General features: G+C 36.2%; 1 protein-coding gene across 2 annotated transcripts in view; it reads right to left on the bottom strand.

Annotated features, from left to right (window-relative positions):
- ERICH1 (glutamate rich 1) overlaps nt 1-25,604 on the bottom strand; it is a 64,725-nt gene that overhangs the window by 5,779 nt on the left and 33,342 nt on the right. For both annotated transcript variants that reach the window (XM_062571125.1, XM_062571127.1), the window contains 2 exons: nt 25,231-25,365; nt 600-977 (listed from right to left, as the gene is read on the bottom strand). In XM_062571125.1, the coding sequence (XP_062427109.1) occupies nt 600-977; nt 25,231-25,365 (513 nt within the window). The remainder of the gene's footprint in view (nt 1-599; nt 978-25,230; nt 25,366-25,604) is intronic.

Genomic DNA, 25,604 nt, shown 5'->3' with positions numbered 1-25,604 from the left:
GCCACTGCTAAAACTTGAATGTGACAGCTAGGGAAGCTGGGTATTAAAACAATTCTACAGGCAGCACAACTATGGACAATAGACCAACTGGCTCATGTATTAATGGCAAAACTGTTAACTAAGTTTACAATTTTACTCAGTTACTCTGGAATTAAAGTAACACAAATGCAAGTTGTTCAGTTATGCTTGTTTTGACATACACTGAAATAGCAAAAATTTCATTTTTGGGCATAAAAAATATTTTAGCCATTAAAGGTAGATGACTTCTTAATGCTAAACTCAGCAGGAAAACCTGACACAGCGTAAATATTTTAACAGTAAGCAAAGAAAAATTTATCTATAATCTTGGGAAAAATTAACATGAAAAACTTGATGTTACCTTAATAGGGTTCTTAAGGTAGTATGGTAGTCTAAAAATAAATTTTATAGGACAGGGACTGACAGTTCTGAATTAAGATGAATGGGTAGGTAAGCTGTTTAATATTTTTCATTCAGCTCTGTAAAGGCAGTCAAGCCTATGCTTAACTAGCTGTAAGAATACATCTATTTCCTTTAAGTTGTATTGCTCATGAAAAGAAAGGAGAAAGAGCGGTACATACTGTCAGCAAAATAAATTTGTTGTGTTGCCTGTAAGAAGTCCAGAATACTATCTGCTTTTTCATCTATGTCTTTAAAGTCTGCTCCTTCTTCACTGTTGTTTTTGTCAGGCTGATATGTAAAATCCACACCAGTAGTTTTTGTTAGCAAGCCAGCTGCTCTCATTTTTTCTTTTTGTCGCTTTTTTTTCATTTTCCTCTTTTTGTTTTTGCTTATTTTGGGGCTGTCTATCAGCTGCAGCGGTAAATTATCTTGCAAAAGAGTCTCTTGAATTCCAGATTCTCTTTTTCCTCCATGTAATTTATTATGGTTTTGCAAATTGTTCTTCTGTTTCTTCCTTCGATTGCGCTTTCTCTTGGTTTGTCCTTGATATTCCTCCTCTGCAGATTCAAAAGAGACACAATAGTTTTACATAAGAAGATCTGTAACAAGCATTTGGGAACTGCATGCAATGAAATATTACTCCCTTCAAATTCTTGGATGTCTGAGTGTATCTGCCTTTCAGTACCACAATGTCAAAGCACATTCTTCTGAATGCACCAGGCAGACAAGCTCTCTTCCCTTCTGCTTTCAACAAACACCATCCTTTCCTTTGTGCTAGGTACTTTGCATCATATTTACTTTCCTAACACACACAACTACAACATGAAGTGAAGCCAAAAGAACCCCTAGGGCAAAAAACATGGGCAGAGCTACCCAGGCAAGGGGTACATGGGATGAGAGAGTTCTCCCAAGAGGCCCACAATATTAGTTGGTAGACTTGACTAAGCACACAAGAAGGTAGTATGCAATTTACACTAAAAGTGTGATGCATAGCAGTGCACCTTCAAAACACCAGGCATCTGCTTCTGATTCATCTCCTTCCCCGTTCCCAAACATCATCTTTCTTTGGGACATCTTTCTGCTAGTTCAGCTTTGGACATCAACTTCACAGGGAAAGCATCCACAGCATCATAAACCTTAGCTAGTAATCTCTGATCTTTCTAACTGCCTTAGTTCTGCCATTCCCTTGCTACTTTATAATTTCCTTACTAGTTAATTCTTCAAAAGAATTAACTTTCTTCTCACTTTCAGAGTCAGCTTTCACGTTTCTTTATTCAGACCTTATTATTGTACGCAAAAGCAGAATTCTTAAGTCATCCCTGACCCTTAACTGGCTTCCTCTTCCCCACGCAGTCGCTTCTCAGTGCAAGCCTTCCTGTCGCTAGCAAGAGAAAGACTGCCAGAATTCATCTTCACTTTGACTGCACTGCTGTTGAAATCCTTATTTAGACCTATAATAATTTCCTAATCAACTGAAATTCACTCTTTTATGGTCTACCAAATCCTTACACATTTAAATACCACAGAGTCCAGCACTGCTCTAATGCCTTACTCTAGAAAGCAAAGCTATTTATCCTTCCCTCAACCTTCACCTGCATGCTTCTAAATTCCTCTTAATATATTGAGCCTGATTCTCTCATTTACCTGTGTTTAGCTCCTGAAGTCAAAGAATCTTTCCTAGCTAAAACTGAAATAATGCAGCAAAGGCACTTGAAGCCCAACTCTTGATTTTCAAATGATCTGCAAATTCTCCTCCAACATTTTCAACATATTTGGCTTTCTCATTACTCCTCCCCCTACCAGTTCTTGCTTGTATTTTCTCTGAGTTGCAGGTCCTCTCTTTCATTTCTGATTCTTTTTCTGTGTTGAACTCTGTCAGCTCTGAGACACTTTCTCTCTTTAAATATCACTATAAGACTTCTAGTTCTTTAGCTGACACATGACTCATTGCAAAGCAATTTTCCATATTTTCTGTGAAGGAGGCTGTATAAAAATAAATTTGCTGCATTGTAAATGAATACCACAGCATGTTAAAGATGCAGCAAACACCACCTTGTACCCACATTATGGAACGTTTCACACCCATGGCATTTGAGCTAAACATGTTTATATATGGTTTAGACATACGGGATGTAGGAAAAATAATGTCTGTGTAGTCCTGTGAGTAAAATATCAGAACTGAAGGCAGATATGAATGGTGAAAGATAACATAAACAAAGCATCAATGTTTCATCTTAAGATGTAACTTTTATTTTCATGGCAGTTTTTGTGTTACAAAAGGTGAATTCCACTTTAAATATAGATACATTGTTCCTTAAAATTCCTCAGTCCTCGGAGAATGTTTAGTTGAACCGTTTGCTAATAAAGCCATTCTAATTTGTGCTGTCAACAAAGGGGCCCAACATGCTTTCAAAGCAACCATGAACCACTAAATCTCAGCAAAACTATGGCATGCTGTGTAGCCAAACATATTCAACAGGTTTGAAATAACTTTAAAAAATGGTGTAGAAGGGAGAATAGGTCTTAAGATAATTAAGTTTTGAGTCAAGTCCAAAAGTTTCCTTATTCTTTGCAGCTTAGGAGAGCAGAAGGTCTGAAGAAATCCTGGTGAAGCTGTCAAAAGGCAAAAAGAATGTAGACTCCTCATATGTATTTTATTGAGAGAAACATATGACTGAGAAGAAATCAGAACTGTGCTAAACTTCCTTCAACACAGAAAACAAATCAAACCCAAGACTTTACCTAGTTATCTTCAGGAGTTAAACTTACAGCCCTCTAGCAGTTTTTGCCATTCTTTCCCCAATATTTTATTTTCTCTTTAGTAAGACTGAAATTCTGCCTTCATAATTCAAGGGTTCTCCCCGTTGGTCAGTCAGCAAATTTCAGCCTCAAAGACTGCTGTCATGTGTGAGAGTAGTTTAACATGTCGGAACAGATGAAGTTAAATGTTGATAAATGCAAAGCAATGCACACATAAGGGATTGATCTACACAACTCATTGCTAAGGTCAAAATTAACTGTTATCAATTCAGGAAAAGCAAAAAAACCCTGGGCCTGGGCCTCAGTACAGAAAATTCAGTGAAAACATTTACTCATCGGGCATCAGTGAACAGCAAGCAGCTTGTTCAGCTAGATAAGAAACGGGATGGAATATAATAGGAACAATATTACAAAGCTATTCCATACACCTGTGGCACTCTTCATGCTTACAACATCAAATTTCTTAGCACAATTTGAGCACTAAAAGACTTCTGTGAGAATCCTGTTCTTGCCTGCTGAAGTTATCACAGAAAGAAACTCCAACAAAATTAGGATTATTTGACTTGAAACAAGGATTAATAATGTGGGCTCTTTTTCTCTCTCTTTATGCAAGAATAATGAGACATCTAATTAATCTGAGTAGCTGCACAAAACAACAATAAATAGTAAACACCCGTTTTCCAAACAGCTCAGGTAACTTACTGAATTCACGCGCATGCAATAATCACGGACTCCAAGAGCTTAGTAGGATTCAAGAACTGCATGTTTATGCAGACAGCAAGACTACTTGATTGTATCAGCTATGCAAAAATACAAACAAGAGTTGTAAAAGAAATACAATCCATAATATTCAAGCCATAGCCCACACAGTAGATTTATAAATGAAATATTCAGTAGCATTCACCTCACATAATTAGCTGTCTGAATGGCCAGCGTCTAACGTACGCTTAGATCAATGATCCCTCTAATAAATCAAGGGAGACTAAAATCTCCATAAAGTGATTAACCTCATCCTAAATCAGCTGAGAAGAAACTGCACCTGAAGGTGTCCATTTCTCTCTCTCTCTCCATTAACTATAGAAGAGATGTAGATAGATTAAATTAGATTAGATGCTTTTAACAACTGGAAAAAACTAGTCTCTGCTACAAAAATCATCGTAGTGATAGGGAAGAAGGTACTTCTTAATATGAGCACGTCAGACTGCTTTTTACTAATTAACAAAAACCACTGTTCTATGCAAAAATACTTTTGACTGGTTCACTACATTTCATACCAGCAGGGAGGCTCAATAAAACTTCACTAGACCAGAATTTGGTTCTAATGATTTTTCTACTGACTGAAGAGGTTTGTTATTTCAAAGAAAAATAATCATAACAGGGAATGTATACACAAACATTCATAGTAACATGTTTAATATATACTTAAGTAACATGATAACAACATTAGCTTTTGGACCATGCTAACAATAGCCACAACTGCAGCAACAGCTTGTCCTGATTCCACAAGAGCTAACGATTCTTTTTCTCCCTCTGTTCCATAACGGCCTGTCACCTCTCTCCTTCCTAACACTCATCTCTGCTCCACAAGCAGTCTAATTTATTATGTAATTAGATTATCTAAAACAATTGTATCTAACCTGTTTAGTCTGGATTTGGTGCCCTCTGTCAGATCTGACAAATGGCTTCAAGAGAGAAAGCCCACATACATTTTCCAGCCACAGTCACAGTTTGACAAGTATTTTTTTCAGCCATAATAAGGACAACCTCCTCAGGTAATGTTCAAAGTTAAAAATAACTATTTCCTTTGTTGGTTCTTTTTGGCAGGGTTATTTTTAACCCAGATTACTTCCCTGATCCAGTTTACCATGCAGCTGCACAGTCATACTAGTCTGACTGAGAGGATGATTGAGAGAGGGAATAAGCAGCCTGAAAAAGAAGGTTGCCACCAAAAGAAAAAGTCATGTACTAGCAACTTATTTGGTCTGGTTTGAAACATGAAAGTTTTATCCATGAAAACTGTACATGCCCTAAAGAGAGCAGAATCACAAACTATGCCATAAAAGGGCTTAAAATTCAATAGAAGATGGAGTTTATAAATATAGCTTATCAAATTTTGTTACAAATAAAGAGTATACTTAGTTTGTATCTTCAAGGAAAATAACAAACATAATGATTTCACACAGTCTCTTTACACAGAGACTCTGTTAACTTACATTTTGATTTTATTAACTACTATTATGCCAGTAGTATTATTCTGTATTTATCATCAGGGCAGCTGGAAAAACAAAGAGATTAAACACAAAGCTCAAGATAAGCTATGAGCAATAGGCTTTATAACTACTTCCTTTAATTCCATCTCCCGCCTAGACTAATCATCAGTACAAACACATTGCTGGCAACTACAGGATTGAAAAGATGAGCTGTGCACTGCTTCTTCAAGTTCAGCTGTATCATTTCAGTTCCTTCAGGTAAAGGCAGATATAAAACATTCAGGAAAGGCATCACATAAGGCAAAAAAAAAGCGCGGGAGGCACTATTTACTTAGGTCTGTGAGTCCGGTAAGTAATCTTCACTTGATACTTCATGTAGATAGTGTGTGAGGGTATACAAAGTTCTACAGCATGTAAAATTGAAATACTTGGCTTTCAGTAAACGGAATACCTGAAAATAAACTGGTGAAGCTAGTGATGCTGGGATTTTTAAAAATCAGCCCCCTAAAAATTAATAGAATAAACCTCTCAGCACAGTAAGAGTAAAGAGCAATATTCAAAGAGCATCCTCTGAGCTTTAGAAATCTCCTCTATAATGTGCTCATCATGACTCAAGTGCGGCAGCTGGCTCTCCTGTACTTGTTCAAGGATCAACTCCCACAGTAGGTTTTTGGATATTGTTCATGCTAATTTTGTTCTTTTGCTCAGATGAAAAAGGACATGTTCCTCTTTCCTTGTTTTTCGTTCAGTTTAAGCTTTTTTCCCTCTCCTTGATCATTATATACTAGATGAATTTTCCATAGCGCACCAAGCAGTCAATGCAAAATACTTTTATTTTGGTTTAGGATCTTGCAAGACAAAAAAATGTAACTTTTAGTGCAACCTAAAATATTAGCAAGCAGTAATTTGACTAAGGGCAAAAAAATCTTGCTAACTAATGCAATGAAATACAATGGTCCATCAGGATAAGAACAATACTGAAAAGATCTCAAGAGAACAACAGCAGACTTCAGTATTTTCATTTTTTTTTTTTGTATTTCAAATCATCATTTGAAATCAGAAGAAAGCACATTAATGGTTTTAATCATCTACAATACTTTTAATATGGCAGAAAATGGCAAAGATTGGAAGCTGCTCAAGATAGGGGCTGCCTTTTATTTCTTCATTCATAATTCTCTGTTTACACAAAGAATTCATATAAAAATTAGTAAATGTTGCATGTACACTGGCCATAAGAGAACACTATTTTTCTGACTTATGGTAAAACCAATAAATAGAAATGACAATAATAAGTAAAGGCAGATATCATACTATCTATAAAAATTTTCTAACCTAAACATTTACCTGACTTCATACATGTAAACTCTTCTTATTCATAAGCTGTGGCAAATTCCTGACCTACGAACCATATTGCGCTACAACAACCCCCCACCTAGCACTGTAACTGTCACAGCCAGCATTCATGATAAGAGCTGTAGATTTACACAGCAGTATAATGATGTTTTTTCGTTTTGTTCTTTTTGTCTCAGTATTTGATCTGCCTTTTGGCTACTACTGAATGCTGAAATGATATTTTCAGAGAACCATTTATCCTGCCCAAAAATCTTATTCCTGTTTGGAAATGGTCACCTCAGAGCCAATCATTACACACGTGAATTTTGTGGTTGTTTTCTCCTAAGCACATCACTTGACAACTACCTAAAATGAAATTCGTCTGTCTTTCTTTTGATCAATCCGAGATGCCACTGCAGCCAGCTCTTGCCTTCACTGCAGTTAATAGCTCTGTATCATTATGAAAACTTCTGACTTCACTGTTCAACTCTTTTTACTAGAGCATTAATTGAACAGAAGCCTCCAGTTGTGATCTCCCTCTGTTTTGAGAACTGTTGCATTTTACTCATCTACTTATCTATTCTGGGACCTTCTCTCTTATGCTATGTCTTAAAAACCTTTGGTTAGGGGCTTTACCAAAACTTTGTGGAAATTCAAGTAAACCACATCAGCTGGATCATTCTTATCCACACATTTCTTGGCTCTTCAAAGAGCTGCAAGATGTTTGTGGATTTCCTTTTTGCAAAATTTATGTTGGTATTTCCTATGTAAATCATAGTTATTTAGGCATCTGAGTCTTACTTTGTATTGTAAATTGTGCTAAACTCTCCAAGGCAAATATCAGGATTACAGACTTGCAGTTCCCTTGACGATTTAAAAAACTTTCTTAAAAACTGACATCACTCTATTCAGCCTCCAAGTTTCTGGTAACAGGGCAATTTAAGCAAGTTGCTACACATCACTGTCAGTTATTTAGGAATTTTTCTCTTACTATTTTTAGGTGAATATAGTCTGGTTACTCGTGATTTTGTTTTGTCATTCATTTTGTTCCATGACTTCTAAATCATCTGAATCATCACATATCCCGTGAGAAAACCCCCAAAGGGGGGATCCACTGTGGTGTTCTCTGCAGTTTCCTTTGCAAATAACATCAGCATAGAGAACTCATTTCGCTTCTCTGAAACAGGTTTCTCTACTCTTTTTACATTATGAGCCTTTGGCTTGACAGACTGGCAGGCATATCCTAATGTAGGAGAAGTAAGACTTAGAATTAGTTTTGATTATTTGCACTAATTGCCCAAATCTTCTTTGGTCTGCCTTACTCTATTTTTACATTAAAACCCATTTACAATACCATTTGGGTGTGAATTTAGCTCTCTGAAGGATACCTACTTGTTTCTAACAACTTCCTTCGTTCTGCTGTTTAGCTATGCTGGCTTCCTTTTGCTTTTTCCTCAAGCCTTTCATGAGGAGTGGTGGGAAATGGCCCACTTCCACACAGTATCCTTCCACACCACGTGGAGCAACATCCTTCTCTTAGTTGACCTGTTCAAGTTCCTTTTAGCAAGTATCTTTATTTTTGTGTAGATTGTGTTCTGGAAGTAGATCACAACTGTTACCGACCTTTTGTTGTTTCAAATAGGATGTTGAATCTAAACATATGATGGTTGCTGTTGCAGTGAGTTGCTCTTCTGAAACATTGAATGTAACCTTACTCAGCACCAAGTCAAAAGTTACATTTCTTCTTATAGCCTCCTCCACCTAATGGCTTGCTCCTGACTGGGTCTAAAAACTGACAACACCGACCCTGATGTGACACTCACCTAGTCTGCAAAGGGAGTAAATGAAGCCTCCCATTACTTCTCTATCTATTGCTTCTCTGAACTCTTTCAGTGCATAGCAATGAGCATTCACAATCCCAGCTGGAAGCAGGATGAAACAGACTCTGAGCTTGCTTTCCTTTTTGATAGGTACACTCGGTACAGATACATTGATCTAAGACATCTAGGAGATATTTGAAATGATTCTGAATAATAAATTAATTTTGACAGTATGTTTCAGGCCCCCTGTCACTTTATGCAAAAAGCTATGCTTGATGAAGCCCCTAGTAAATTTTCTTAAATAACAATTTTGCTACCAGAACTTCTATACAGTTCAATGACTTAATTTTTAAATGAAAGGAAATATTTTGACCTTTGACTTTTAGTTTTTAATTTGAAGCTTATTGTCTTCATTCATTTTGGCTTTTTTTGGTCATCATCTGCAAACAATCTGAATTGGTCAGCTTTACATATAGGCATCACTCAGCTTTTCCTAAATGGGCTCAACGGTACTCCCCAACACCAGTAAGAATGATTTTGTTTGACTCACTGAGCAAAAAATTGACTAATACAGAGCTGAAAAGATTCACAGCCATGAAAGAACAGAAATTCTGTGACAATTAGTGATTGTTTTGAAAACTACCAAGCAGGAAATGCTGAAGTGTTCTAAAGCTGTCTATAGTTTTTAGAGTTTAGCAGCCACAAAGACTAATTGCTACTAAATACAGAAATCTTATTAGTACTTGGCTAATAAGATTATGTTATTGTGTTTAAACAGAAAGCATCACCAGGAACTGGAGGGGTGAGATTTGCAAAATTTAGATTTAAAATATTTTCAGCATTTTTTATCACATGTACACTTAAAAAAATGTTCTTTTATTCTAACTTTGTAGGCCACAAATTTATATTTCAAAGATATTTTTAAAAAAACTTTTTTTTCAGAGGTGGTTTTCAATAAACGCTTAGTTTAAAGGCTCCAATCTCTCCCTTTGCTTAGAATAACAACAGAAAAGATGAGAAAAGCTGCAGTCTTAAAATCCTGATCAGCATTTAAAATATTCTTTTCAAATTTATCAGCTAAGTTACTGTAAAATGTAAGAAGTTTTTTGGACTACAGACTACTAGATGATAAGCGACCTAACAGAAAGCTTATACTTTGTTTTCCCTGTGACAAAATTGTACCAAAGACCAGATCTATACTGCAATTCAAAAGTACACTCTGAAATAGCAAAATGAAGATTCTCAGCACTAAAGCCCTGCCCCAAATTACCAATTTTAGATATTGAAATTATCAAGTATTTAAATGTGACATTTTAATTCAATTATTGTGATGTTTTTATATTCTTTACAATATTTCTTTATCTTTGACATAATGTCCAATAACCAATCACATTTAACATAATGTGCAATAGAGCTTTTACAACAACACAACTACAATTAGTTACATTGTTCTATCAGTAAAGCCTATTTCAAAATACTGTGGAAAAGTCTGAAAGAATATAAATGTTCCAAGTGTATTAATTTGCAATATTTCCTAAATCCAGGTTTCTTTGGATCTTAATTCTTATTTAAATTTAGTAACATAGCATCTAAGTAGTTTTGTAAAAACAGAGATGTTTCAGGGTCTGTGTTCAGCTTATTTTTAAGTCATGTTCAAATTAAATTCCTCTAAAAAAACAGTCAATACTCAGGTAATTCATTTCTGAATGACAGACTGAATATGTTAAACTACTGATATGCACAGACACACAAGTAGGTATGTTCTAAAAGTGACAAACACCATAGGACCCTCAATAGTCCTGTAAGCCAGTAAATACAATCACACATCCCCAGAGCTCTGCCAATTTGTAATAGTTGGGAGGCTACATGGGCCAGTTATTTGGGTTTGTTCTGGACTGTGCACTGTAATGGAGTCCTGACCTGGCCAGAGCTGTGAGGTCAGGCTGCTCAGACCTTTTTTTCATAACAAGCACTCAAAAAGACTGAAATGGCTTTTAAAAAAGAAAGCTAGATTGTTATTAGAATGGACCCTAGGGTAGGTGACTTTCTTGGGGAGAAAACTTATAGCGAACAAAGGGGGGGGGGGGTGTATATGTATCTCCACCTTGCCTAATGCATCCTAGCAGAAAAGCCCCCTTTACCTAAGTAAAGCCCATCACTGATTTTCAGAGCTGCAGAAAAATCTGCACAGCCTCTTTTGCATCTGCAGAAAAAGTTCTTTCTCCTATCACCTCTGAACCTGGGCACTGCCGTTCACAGCAAACTGCTGGTCTCTGTTGCGCTCAAACTGATTCCATGCCCTCGGGGGGACACATATTCTAGAAAGTCCTTCTTTCTAGAGCAAATCTCTCCCCATTTCCTATGGGCTCCATCCCAGCCTCCCTACCATACAGCTACAGGTTTTCACAGAATGAAACATGACAAATTGACATTGCAAAGTGGCTGAATTCACTTCAACACTTACAAGCTCAACACGAGTTCATGTACTACGTATCTCTGCTCTCAGGATTGATCCTGCTCTACATCTGCTACTTTATGCTGTTAGAGCACCTATTTCTAAGCATAGCAAAACACTACTGGGATAACACAAACCACTCTTTGTCACTCCCAAGGTTTCTTGTGTTGCTTCCCCAAAGTCAGGCACTTAAGATAGCAATACAAGCACGCTGACTTGTGGGGCTTGCTTGGGAAAGCACCAAGTCCTTCTCAGTTCCCATCTAATTTAGTGAAAAACAGGGGTTGCTCAACATCTCTGTAAAGCTTGCAAATACCAGAGAGAGAGACTTTCTTATTGCTCTTCAGTTATACGACATAATCTGTGAAATAATCCTGCTATGATACAGCAAAACATGTGCACCTGTCTGCACTTGACATACTTCATACAAATCATAAAATCTGTCATCAGCTTGCAGAATATAGTTTTTTCCATCACACATTTTGCAGTCTCAAACCAGATTAGTGGTGATACTATTGCTTGCTTTATTTACTTGGAGTATTCCTGGCACCTTTACAAACTGAAAGTTTCATTTTTCTTTTCTACTTCACAGATTCTTAGTTATCAATAGCTATAAACCATAAGTTACACATACTATGGACATGCATAAGTTTATTTATCTTTTCTGATATATCTAAACTTCTATGCTGTCCACCACCAGTGGAGTATCTCACACTCTTTAGTGAACTGGCTGATGTATGCTACTATTAACTGCACTAGGAGGAAGGCAAATCCCCTTGTTGGCATAAAATGTCATTTTTTCAAGGAAGGAATAAAAAGGTTCTTCCAGGAAGAACCTACTCCTAAAATAGATATCTAACTTTAACTTATATGATGACTTTAAGGCATGAGTTTCTTTCTGAATGAAATACTCAGCAGCAGGTAAGAGACCTGTGATGGAAGGAGAGGAGAAATAAATCGAATTCTAGTAAGTCCCCCTCTGGGGTCACCTCTCCAGCCTCCCTACACTTTCCATAATTTGGACTACAGATGGTGATAAAGAACATTTGGTAGCCTTGATCTAAGAGCACTACTGTGCCATTGAATGTCGATCTGAAGATACTGCTCACAGTAAGCTTACAACACTAAGTACCTTTAGTTGGACGGAATATTGTCGGTATGCAGATCATTCATTATACAGCTGGCATTAAAGACTTTTTGGATTTATGGAAGACGAAGTTACAGAGGAAATCACTATTCCTCTCACTTAATTTTAAGACAACCACTTCCAACCTGCAGAAGTGAGAGAGAGATGTAACTGATGGATGGTTTCACCCTGATGGAACCAGACAGCAGACCACAGTGTGTTTCACCTTTTCCATCAATTCTTTTGAACTATAGTGGATTAGCAAGCATCATTGATCCGGTTTACAACTGGTGAATATTTTATTTTTTCAAAATAGTAGACCATTTGTATTTCATTATACAAAAACATTTAAGGATAAGAAAAGGGACTGTGGAAAACTATGACTATTAGTGTTTCACACAAAGACAAGAAGCAGCCACTGAATAGTTTATAACAGGTATTTGGAAAACTTAATTAAGAAGTTTTATGTCTGTAGTACATATAAAATACTTAATACTGTATAAAATACAGTATCATATTATGAAAACCAGTATACAGAGCCAGGTCTGGCTTACGAGGGATTACAAGAGAATTACTTAAAGACAAAGAAATTCATTCTTTTGTCCTTCCTGACAATTTAGTAACATTTAATATCGCACATACAAAGGTTTATGAAGGGATTGGGATAGCAAAAAAATTCAGTATAATTATCTTCTCATCCGTCCTGCTATTACGGTTCCGTGAGTCAACATATTACTGAATTTGGAGTTCCTTTTTATAACTGCCAGTATTTCTGCAATGCCTCTAACATCGATATAGTTCATCTGTAACTCTTGATAAATTTTTCCTGAAGAGATACAATTGGATTTCTGCCACACTTTAATCAAAACCTTTCCAAAGTGTGGAAACTTATTACATTATATAGCTTTTTTTCACTCATACTTGCGGTAGCCAAGTCATAACTCCATTTTTCCCCAAGATAGCTTCCACACCACAGAATGTTTTCTGACACTAAAGGAGTATCATATTTTATATTTTGAGTCCCATGACATGTCCCACACAAGCCTTTCTCTAAATATGAAACAATGTAAAAACTGCTTCATTTTACTTGCAAATATCAGAAGGGAGTCTGCTACAGGCTCCATTTGCAAATAATCTCCTACAATATTATGCCAACTAGCATAAAGTAAAGGTCCTTGATTTAGGTGCAAAGAATGTAGGTCTGAGAGCTGCATTCCAGTTTGTTTAAATCTTAACAGTTTCCTTAACTTTAATTAATTAGCAAATTCAAGTCTGGCTGAAAAAAAAAATAAATCTCACTGCAAACACAAATGCTGGAGCCAAAAGATTATAGCTTTATTTACTCTTTTCTTTTTAAATTTAAAAAGTACACAGTTTTTTACAGCAGACTAGACAAAGCAGGCTGGCTAGCTCATTAGCTCGAAATTAAAAGAGATCTGTGTGCTTCTGGCACAATTATGTGTCTTACATAATTGCTGTTGTTCCCATCCGTACAAAGGATCGAAGTGCTTTTATACTCTACTACTTTCACTGCTGTGGCTGCATCACAGGTGATGTGTCAAGTATATGAAAAATGACTGCACACATGCAAGCCTGTACATTTTTTGTGGGAATACAGGAGCTTAAGTTTGCTTTCTGGGACAATATTACTTTTTTTTTTTCTTTTTTTTTTTTTTTTTTTTAATAAAAACTCCTGGATGGCTATACACTTTATGAGTAAGAAATGCATTAAAAAATTCAATGGTCTATGTTCTATATAGACCCTAAAAATACCGGGTTTTATGCAGAACATATGGATGGGGAAAGAATGTGGCTGTTAAGGTGGAATGTTTCAGTATACAGAATAATTGTCCTCAAAAAGAGAGGTATGAAAAAAGGGAAGTATAAAGAAAATTCTTAATATATTTGAAGTAAAGGATATATAATACAACCTGTGATGTTCCTGCTAGAAGCATTTCACTTTATACATACATTTTATATAAAATGTATATTATATATATAACAAATTTTTTTAATATTTAACCAAGAAGGTATTTTTTAAATAATAAAAATGCCTGACATACAGAGCTAAAAGAAACCTCACTGTAAATAATCACTGCAGAGGGCATTGAAGTAATTTAACTATTAACATTTCGCTTAGGTACTTTTCTATGTATGTGCAACTGTTGTTATAGCACGTGCAGTGTTTTCGGTGAAGCTTTTCCTCTAGGTATATATATGGTTTTGAGCTAAACACTTGAAGTGTGATGTTTGTTTTCAAGCACATATATTTGACAATTTGCAGCTGCTATATATGATTACAATTTCTAGGCATATGTCAAAGGAAATACTATAACAACCTTTTTCCATGGGAAAAGTAATTTCTGAGATTACTTAAACATACATCTAAATTCCACGCAATCACTGAAATATCTTACCACCTGCTTACAGATAAACACATCTATGCAATATTTCCTCAACACATGCATATAAACACACACACACACACTATATGTGTGTACATAATATATATATAAACACTGTGTGTGCGTGTGTATGTGCATGTGTATGCAGTATTTCCTTAAGTAGGAAGAGAAGAAAATACTGCTTATTTTATTTGGTCATCTTCTATTCTTCGATATATTCTTTTCCCTTTACCAGTACAATTTAACATTTCTCTTCTCTACAGTGTTCAGCTAAACCAGGTAAAGGGGTACTGAAAATAGAATCAAATCATTCTCTTCTCTGGAAGAAAAAAAGAGGAAGGAAGACATTATATTGTTTTCACTAAAAATGCTTCAGTTCAACTAAGCTTTTTACTGAGATGTGTATGTTATCGCAATATTCGTTCCCCCTTATGTGGTCATAGGAAAAGAGACAGGCTCTTCCAAAGGGTAAGTCAGATCCTAACTATACTAAATCATTTGTTATTATTACTTGTTAGTGTTGGCATCACTAGATGCCTCACTCTGCTGATTATCTGAGAAGTTTAGTATGAAATTCTGATAAACTTCAGTGAAGAGGCAAAATGAATCAGGTCTTTGCACAAACCTGGCCTATTGCAACAACTGCACGCTCAAGATATGAAGCGACACATACCTGCACACCGATCCGGGAGTCTGCAGTCTGCAGCAGTTGCTATTTTTCTGTCCTGTCATAACAGTGTCTCAAAGTCCATTTTCCAACCATGTTCCAAACATGTCCCAACTCTAGCTTTTATCTTTATATGTTTGGGCTTCCACAACATAATCGTTACTGCTTCACACAGCTTGTGACACAGTAACAAGCGCATTGATCTGACTGTTCAGTAACATCATGTTATCTCAGGAAAGGTTCTCAATAAAAATATATACTCAGACCAGCTTTCTTGTATTTAATCCCAAAACATTATAAGAACAGCACCCAAAGACTTATGGGCTTATTGCGTGAATACCAGCATAGACGATGAGAGATCTACGGATCCAAAGGAATAGCTAATTATGATTGAAAACAGCTAACAAATAAAGGAGTTGCAAGTTAAATTGGCCCAAATTTGTTAGTTAAGTACAAGAAAACTAAGGTGTCTTTGCAAGTCTTTTTTTGTATTTTTAGTGAAGGAGGAAAAAACCATCATTTTTGCAAACTGCGTCTTATTCTTTGTCAGCAGACTAAAGCATTTTATAAACTGACACACATAATAAATTTTTTTTTTTTTTTACTGCTCATTCTTAGAGACAACGACAAAAAAAAATTAGAGATATTTATTTGTCCAGGCTGAAAAGAGCTGTTTTTATTTGTAAATACTTGACAAATTTTGAAATGCTAATGGAGTTGAGTGCATATTAGAAATGCAAAAAAATGGAATGGTCTATGAGAACACTTATAACCTAAGCCATCCAGATGAGAAAGTAACTAGGTTGTATCTAAGGCAGCAACACAAAAGGAATCAAGCTTATCATGTTTGCAGGATGTGTCTTTAATTTATTAGATGTTAGGTTCTCATTAAAGTGCTGCAAGAATTTCATTTTACTTAAGATTTTTGTATCTACTCTATTGCTCGAGCCACTAATAAAAAGATTTTGTGTAATTTTATATCTGGCATCATGACAGTATAATTGCCATTTGGCAATGAAAGCGTTTATTTTAGTGGCAAGCTGTTCAAGGATGCTGATATCAGTTCAGTGTTCCACTCAGACCTTGGCTGTGATTCTAAAATCATGCCACCACCAGATCACCTGCTACAACTATGGTACTAAACAAATCTGAATTGGCAGAATCTTTTTGTACCAATCAGGACTTTAGGTCAGATGGCATTTTTCATCCTGCTCAAGATACCTTAATATTGGATTTATCACTGTTAAATTAGTCTTCTGTGGCATTTTCTCATTGTTCCTAATATTTATGAATTCAACTTTTAAATAACTCTGATAATTGCTGTAAAAAAAAAAAAAAAAAAAACTTAACAAAACTTGAGATCATGTATATTATATTAAATTGGTAGAAGGTTGGTATCATTGACCTAAAGAAGGAAAAATGTTTCTGTAGAAGAGGCTGAATGACTAGAAAAATATATTTATCTCCTACTGCCTCAGCAGAAAGATGCAGAGAGACAGTTTGTAAGGTAACATATACAAATCCTTGCCAAATATCAACCATCAGTCTAGAAATAGATAGCTTTAAGGAATTAAGGTTGCAAGCAGAAAAGGTATGATGAATTCAAGCAAAATTTCACCAGTCAGTTAGGTCAAGACTAGAGGCAAGACTGCCTACTACGAGCATTTGGCATCCAAGTTGTTTTATATTACATTAATTAAGCCTTTGATTTATAAGCTCACATCCTCAGCAAAGCATTATAATAACTGCCTCCAAAACAACACTGCAAAGGCATAGCTTAAAATATCAAGAAATGGAGGACAGTTCAGATGCTGGCAGTGGTTCACAGGCCAGTGAAGGTCACACCCTCCAACACAACTGTAAGAGCTAGGTTCTCAGCTACTGTAAACTGGCATATTCATTCACCTCAGTACAGCTGTGCTGATTATATCAGCTGGGAATATGAGAACATTCACAGATTTCATGCAGAGAAGTTTTTTTAGGTGGAACATCATCAACTAGATGCAAATCATCAAGTACTGTGAAGCAGAGATTCAGCTGTTGAAGTGATTAGCTCATTATGAGGAGAGACTGTGAATTTGTCCTAATGCCTGCTTGTGAGTTTGCATACTGCCAAAGCAGGCTGGAAATGAACTGCAACTAATGATACGTATATGCAGCAAATGAGTACACAACTTCAGTAGCAGTAAGAAAAACTCCAGTAGCTTCAGCCAGCCAGCACATGCTGTTCAAAGCAACTGGGGGATCCTTGGAATGGGTTTAAATTGTTTGCAGTGCATTTTGGCTAGATTACGGCAGTAAATTAGAGACCCAGAGTTAAAGCCTTAAGTTTACTGACAGGCCTTCCCCCTCAGTCTAGTGCTCTTTGTCTAGTCAGTATTGATTTTACCCTGCTGCTCCATGACTCTAAGTACAAAAGCTTAGGCCTCGATTACATTTTCACAACAAAATTCAAGCAAAACAATCAAGCTGTGCCATATTTCCTAAGGTGTTGGGGGCCTGTTCAGGTGAGGCAGCAGTTGTAATAGCACTGGCTTCTAGCTGGGATCTAAGAAGGCTGCTGCTGCTGGCTTCATGCTCTCCTCTCCTTTTCCTTTCCCATCAGCTGCCTCCTGTCACTATGACAACAGGAAGCCTGCAACACAGTTGCAAGGAAGGAGGAAGAGGGAGCCTGCTGCAGCTGAGAGGGGAGAAGTGACTGAGCGGGTGGGGGGCAAGACTAGAAAAATGAGATGGGAAGTTAAGGGAATGTAGTCAGAAAAGAAAAGAAAGAAGCCTTTAGTGTCTCTTTACTCTGTGAGGCTGATCTACTAGGAGATGCTTAGATCAAGAATGTTTGAAATCACTGTAATTTAAGCTAAAACAAAAGGGGGGTGGGGGCTCCACAGAAATAAATGTCCTAATTCTCCTCCTGCTTCACATACTGCCACCTGATTAGCTGAACATGCTTTAATTAAGTTAATTCCAGATTTACAGACACATAAATGACAGCAGATTTGGTTTGACTATATCACGGAGGGTAGAATAATGAATGAAGAAAAGATGATGAAGGGCAAGTAAGTATATGGCAGAAAGTGAAGGTAATAACCAAAGAGTGTAAACACATCTTATTAAAAAAACCACTCGTTAGTGAATATAGTATAATCTGTTCCTATTCTGCGTAACTACAGATTTGCCTTCTCAGTTCCAGCTGACTGTAATTATTTTGTTAAAATCTAAAGGCATAAGTCAGGATTAAGGGTAACATTGTGTTCCATACTACAGACGCATGCAGGGATGAGATCTCATTTCAAGTTACGTTTTTGTCATTCAAGTATTTAAGGCTTTTCTCAAAAGCATGCACAAGATCTAATAATTACAGCTTCTGTAAATACACATATTTGTAAAGTTATAGAAATATAACTCAAAGATCTTTACTAAACCATTAACACGCAGCCATGACTAACTTAATTTATTACAAGTATACTATATTAATATAATCTTTGTTTTTCCTAAAAATATTTTCTCTCTGGTGTTTACAGCCTTACCTATTATCACAAACAAATATGAACTAAAGACCTTAGACAAAATTCTGTCATTACACTTTCAAAGACATTTTTCAGATTGTTTTTGTTTAACAGGGGTCTAAGAACACCTTGATGTTACAGAACTCATGCCTTATGGTATGGATTCAGAGATTTTTAATGTCACTGCAGTCTTGAGCAGCTATTCATGGTGATAGTTTGCAACAATCTCATACAATTGTGGATATACTGTCAGTTAAGGGATATAAATAGTTACAGATAGTGAAGGTATGTATGTTGCATGTAAACCTGAACTGTAATTCATACTTAAAGTTTAGATTGATAGCCAAATTCTGTGTTTAAAAATCCTTGGTGGGCAGCAGTGAATTTCTCAGTAAATTTCAGACTCACCTTCAAGATGTTCAGGCTCTTTGTGAAATTAAGAGAAATGATTACTAGATCCTATCTGGCTTCTCAACAGATCATTGAAATTGCTTACAATACTGTTACAGGGTACTAGTAATCTGAGGACTACTCAGACTGCCCAAGGTACATCTATATCAAATGTTTATAATCTGCATTGCAGGTAGTACGCAAAAATGTTTTCCATTAAAAGCAACTACACTAGTCAGCTAGCTTTTGCTGCAGCATGGTACATAACCAAGCATCTGCATACAAATAAATACTTAATTCTTAGAAAACAATAGGATAAAAGTTAAGCATATGATTAGAATTCTGGAAGATGCTTAAATCAGGAGTCACCGTTAAAAGGAAACCTTCTTCCATTCAGGCAGAACTAGGAAGAGACTAGTCAATTAACATTTTCCAAAGCAACAATAAATTAGGGAACTTGATTTGGGTCTCTTATATTTACAGTTTAACTCCAGTGATAAGCCAATTAATCCCCAGTACAAAAGAGATATGGAACTACTGGAGAGAGTCCAGAGTAGGGCTGCTAAAATGATTAGAGGACTGGGGCATCTGCCCTCTGAGGAAGGGCTGTGAGAGCCGGGCCTGTTTAGCCTGGAGAAGTAAAGACTGAGAGGGGATCTTATTGATGTCTATAAATACCTTAAGTGAGGGTGTTAAGAGGATGGAGCTGGACTCTTTTCAGTGATGCCCAGCAACAGGACAAGAGGCAACAGGCACAAACCGAACCACAGGAAGTTCTGCCTGAATATAAGGAAGAACTACTACTCTGTGAGAGTGACGGAGCACTGGCGTAGGTTGCCCAGAGAGCTTGTGGAGTCTCCTCCTCTGGAGATCTTCAAGGCCCACCTGGATGCAACCCTGTCCAACACGCTCTAGGTGACCCTGCTTAGGCAGGGGGTTTGGACTAGATGATCTGCAGAGACCCCTCCCACCTCAACCACTTTGTAATTCTGTAATAAGTGTAAGACAATGTAAGTATTATTGCCATAGGAGCTAGATTTTTTGTTCAAATAAACCTAAGACAGTAAGTGATTAAGTACTTCAAATACAATTAAGCAAGCATTTTTATTTTCAGAATTCAAATAAAACAATTTCAGAAATAACCCTATGGTGATTTTATCTGTTAAGAAGGTGACTGCATCTATCAAATACAAGATCTGCAGCAAGCATATTCAAATGGTAAAACATCTAAAGTACGTAGTTCTTTGGATATGACTTCCTAGCTTTCCAACATCTCTATTTGTTGGTGGCACCTAACTAGTTCCAAAATGTCACGTACATTTAGGCTGAAGAAGAATTTGTCCGTAGAGGAGAAAGTTGCTTAACCTCATAGACATCTAGCCTTCGAAATTATTGATTAATCCAAAAGCATCAACAACATTATGGAAAGGCTTATATTATAAACCTTAACAGAAAGGTCATTGCTGCTACAGCTTCTGCAGATGACAAATACATGAGAATGACTGAAGCTGTTGAAACTCAGTCACATCTGCCATTCACAAACTGTTAGCCATATATTAATTTCTGTAAGGACAGAGCTAATTATAGGAGGACTCTACCACCTATAGTTTTTACACTGCACAACAATACTGTTTTAAGGATAAACAGTGAAATCCAAGCTGACAGAGAATTAAAACCAGAACATACAAAATTAACTAAGGGAACTGGAACATCAAACATACTAACAGTAATTAAACAAAATATTAGCCTACCAGTTAGAAATGCATAACAGCCAGAACTACCATACAATCACTGCTTCTTCCTTGTTAATTTACTGAAATGCACTTTTAAAAGTAATAATTCTTTTCCAAGTAAGTTTAATTTGCAAGCCCATACTATTCTTTCTAGAAGAGGAAAGATCCATGCTGTCCAGAAAAAGAAGACCCATTAAGTCTGGAAAAGGAAGAGAGGAAAAAAAAACCCTTATGACAACACAGCTTTAGAAGTAGCTGAATGGGGGACAGGAAATCTCTCTTTTTGAGCAAACTGTAAAAAAAAAAAAAAAAAAAAAAAAAAAAAAAAAAAAAGATAAATCATATATAAATCTAGTGAATAATAATCTAATAAGTCATATCCTCTTATTATTGCTATCATTTGAAGTACAATTCAGTGAATCTAAGTTGCAAAACATGGACTATAACACTAAGCTGAGAGCTGTATTTTAGCATTCTATTTACTTATATTATTTGGACACGCTTAATAAAGTTAATGCAGATTTCTTCACCCCCCCAAATCTCCACTGTTTCCTCAATTTTTTTTTCTTAAAAATTCTGAATATTCAAAACACAAAAAATTGCCACCAGATTTGGGATAGTTAACTAGGAGCAGCTGACAGAATATACTAGTACACAACCTGACTTGTAGTTTTTATTCAATAGCTCTTTCTCTCAAACACCAGGAAAGGAATAATGGACAGAAGCCAAAATATTTTATAGCTGATAAGAACTAACTCTAATTTATAACTATAATTAATTTGACTTCAAAACAATTTCTTAGAAACAGGTCATGTCTAAATTCATATTCTAGAGACTGAAGATAACAAATGTATATCCACATTTTCAGAAAAATCTTGTGCACTGAGTTGAATGCTCTTCTGTGAGTCAAAGAGGTGGCAATCTCTTTTCTGATGTTCTAGGTAACCCTAAACAAGACATTGTGCTGCCCAACTATAAGCATGCCCAAATTCAGACACCTGGCTTCAGAACATCCTTCAATACCTCTTGGATGCTTTTGAAATGAATTAAGAGGGATATGCAAGAATCCATGACATAGTCCTAATTGCTGGAGCCATACTTTTCAAATAAAGTAGTTTCTTGAAATCAACCTAACTGCCCTGTCTGAACTGGTTTGATCCAGCTGTTGTCCACATTAGCTATATGATCACCTCTTAATTCTTGACAAAAGGCTGGTCTTCCCTTCTTTCTTCTAAAAGCAATAGAAAGATTCATTCACAGAAGTATTCAAAAAACTCAAGTTGAGCTTTTGCTCAACTTTTTTTGATGTATAGCATCAATATACATCAACCCTAGAACCTGCCAAAGGAGACTAGCCTGCTCTACCTGAAGCGAGTCTTTAAGAATAGCTCCTACAGAGCTAGGCCTAGGTAAATTATTCTGGTGGATGCACAAAAGATCTAAGATACTTTTGCTTATTTTGTAAAGAAGTTTTCATGAGTATTTATGAAAAAAATCTAGTTATTATTTGAAGAGATGCATTTTCAAAAGAAAAATCATAAGCTTTGAGAGAAAGACTTGGAATGTAACCCAGAGATATCTATACTCAATGACGACTCAGGAGCTTGATTCTGACGACTGTCACACTAGCTTGAGGTTTAGACCCTTGAATTTGTCATCACATGTTTACAAGCTGTTATGCACAATCTGTAGTAAATAGATTACTCGAGCAAACTAATTTGAAAAAGCATAGCCTCTTAAGAGGTTTAACCTTACCTGAGTTACATAAGCACAGACTGAATGCACGCGCTTGACATTTATCACTGTCACATTTTCATGGACCCATTTGAGTGTTGGAGGTTTTTCGTTTATTTTTGACAGCCATACAAATTCTGGCCTTAGAATTGGATCCATATTTGCTCATCCAGACAAAAATGTATAGGACAGATGTGTGATTAGTTTCCTAGTTTACTTGAATTATTTTCTGACAAATACTTCTAGAGAAAACTTATTTCCTTAACTGCGGAGTCAAACAGAAAACTGCTAACACCACACTATCTTCAAAAAGGCAACACTGCTTAGGTGGTAAGACCTTCTCCCGCTACAAATATACCGAAGAAATTACCAGTATACATTTATCTACTTTACTAAGGGCATTCCATCGTATTTTTATGCATTTCTCACTGTTAAATTATGCAACTAAATTTAGGTCCACAAACTAAACAATCCATGGTGCGATGGTTTAAACGATTCCTATTTATATCAGTGTTGCCTGAAATTACAGCCTTAATCCTGCAGTAAATTCTATGTATGTGCTGAATTTAAATACAGTAAAAGCCATAAACGTGTAAAATTAACTATTTCTCTCAAGCTTGCAGGATTAACACAAATTTCTGTTTCTACAATTCATGCTTACATAGGACAAACTTAAACCACAGCAAGAAAGATCTAGATATATAAAAGACAGTGAAACACTAGAACAAACTGAAAAGGAAGGTATAAAATGATTAAGTAAAGCCATTATTCAACAATCTAATTATAAAACTGAACAAATATCATATTATCCTAAATGCTATTTTAACTTAATTGTTATGCAATGCACCAATATTTAACGTGTATTGTATCCTGATTCATCTGTAGATTTTAAATAAAAGCTGAGCAATTTTGCCACAGAAATTCTGGACTGATACCTGTGTAAGGATATCACTCAGATCTGCTAATGCTGAGACGACTGTGTCTTAATGTTTTATTTCACTTAAGTCTCATTATAAAAATTAATGTTATAGGGCTAATTACAATCATTAATTAAGCCACATTTGTAAAATACAGAAGAAAAGGTATGTCTCTCTAATATTTGCAAGGAGACTACCAAGAATAAACAGAGATTATACAGGGTGGAGGAAGGGAAAGAGTGCTTCAATATTTGAATAAACAGCTTGAATCTAGCATGCTGTAGAACAGAAACCTAAAGAACAGAAACCCAAAGAACCATCCCAGGAAGCTGTGTAATTAAACTTGAGGATAATATGAGAAGAGATTCAGGATTCTGAATGTGGATCCTACCCAACACAAAGGGAAAAAACACAGCATGAAAGTTGCACATTATAACGCATTCCTACTCATAGCCCCAGTAGTATCAATATTTACTGTTATGTTCCTCTGACAAAATAATTTCTTCTCTAGTTCAAAAAATACTTTTAAATCATTTTATATTGAGAAAGATCATTCCTGATATGCCTCCAGGTGTGCTGTACTTAGTCTCCTGGATTACTTTAATCGTTTTCCTTGAATTCAGATTCAAACATTTATCAGGGTCCCTTCAACACAATGTTTTCCCCACACAAAGGTGAGATGCCTGGTTGTAAAATTAGAACCATAGCCCTGACCGCAGGCTTTGTTATGAATGGAGCTCAGACTGCAGTGCATGCCTGATTTCTAAGCTAAAATTTTACCCCTGTGGATATTGTTTTCAAAGGAAAGGCACACTTGCCTATCTTTATCTGTAGGTTCAATCTCAGATTTTCCTTAAATTTAGGCAGTCACCAGGCCAAAACAGATACAGAAGCTAAGTAAATACTGCTTATCAAGTGTATTCCTTCAGGAAGTTCTTCTGGATTTTCTCTTTGCTGTAGACTGCCCAGTAGCAAATGATAGTGAAACACAATTTTGGAGAAACCTACGTATTTACAGGAAAATAGCAATTGGAAAAAAGACAGCAAAACCAGACATATCTAAACGAATTTGTCTTGTCTAATCTTAGCACTTCTCTCCAAAAAAGACAATCCATTTAATTCTGGTAATGTCATTCAGAAAACTACGCTCTTAACTGGGGTCAACTAACAGCCCACTTTACAGATCTTATGCTTCTTTTCTTGCATCCTTTGACTGCACTAAATACTGGTTCTGAAGTTCTCTGGCCACAGTTTCTCATCAGAAAGCCTCTCCAAACTTACAGACTAGTATCTCCCCTTAACATCTTCAGTCAGGTAAAATTCTGGTCTAATAGAGACAGGTAGCGAGTTTAAGCCATTGCCTAGCTCCTCAGAATATAGTGAGTGAGACTTACCAAAACAGCTTTATCTAACAATACTCATAAAAAATAGTATTTCGGTAAGCAGGTATGATATGAATAGACAGGTGGCATCTGAGTGGGAGGAGCTGCAGTCATATTTTGTCCTCAGTTACACTTAATGTAACTTTAATAACATCAATGGCACTGCATGGCTATAGGCAAATGTCAAACCTAGTCTTCAAATTCTAAAATAGGAAACTAACACACATAAATGTATATCTTCATTTTGCTTATGTTGCAAAACAGTGACACCCACTGGCAGCTACAGTTCAAATACCTAATTGTTGTAATTTAGATTTCCTTTGTATGAGTTGCTAGAAAGTTTATCTGCAAAAAAATCATCATCATAACTTACCTGTTGAGTCAGCACTACTTCCTGAGTTTTCAGAAACTGAGACACTATCAGTATCTGGAGCAACTGCAACATAACCCTCAGGAGGAAGATTCACTGTGTACATTCTCCTTGGAGGCAGAATTGTATTGTCACTACCTATAAAACAGAAAAGTAAGATGTCTGGCTATTGATCTCTATAGATTTTCTCAAACATTTTCTCAAATACAATAATAATAACAGGTCTCAAAAATCCTTTACAGAGGATGAAGAGGGAGTCGTGGGACATTAAAATTTTTCTATGACAAACAAAATTGCACTGAACTCTGTAACAGCTACAAAATAGGGGGGGAAAGAAAAGCAGCTCCAGAGGCTTGTTCTTTCCATCATTTCCATCA

Source organism: Rhea pennata, chromosome 3 (genome assembly GCF_028389875.1).
Source record: "Rhea pennata isolate bPtePen1 chromosome 3, bPtePen1.pri, whole genome shotgun sequence".
In the NCBI taxonomy this organism is placed as follows: Eukaryota; Metazoa; Chordata; class Aves; order Rheiformes; family Rheidae; genus Rhea; species Rhea pennata.
Note: the sequence above shows the minus strand (reverse complement) of the source record. Positions and strands in the feature narration are given on the sequence as shown.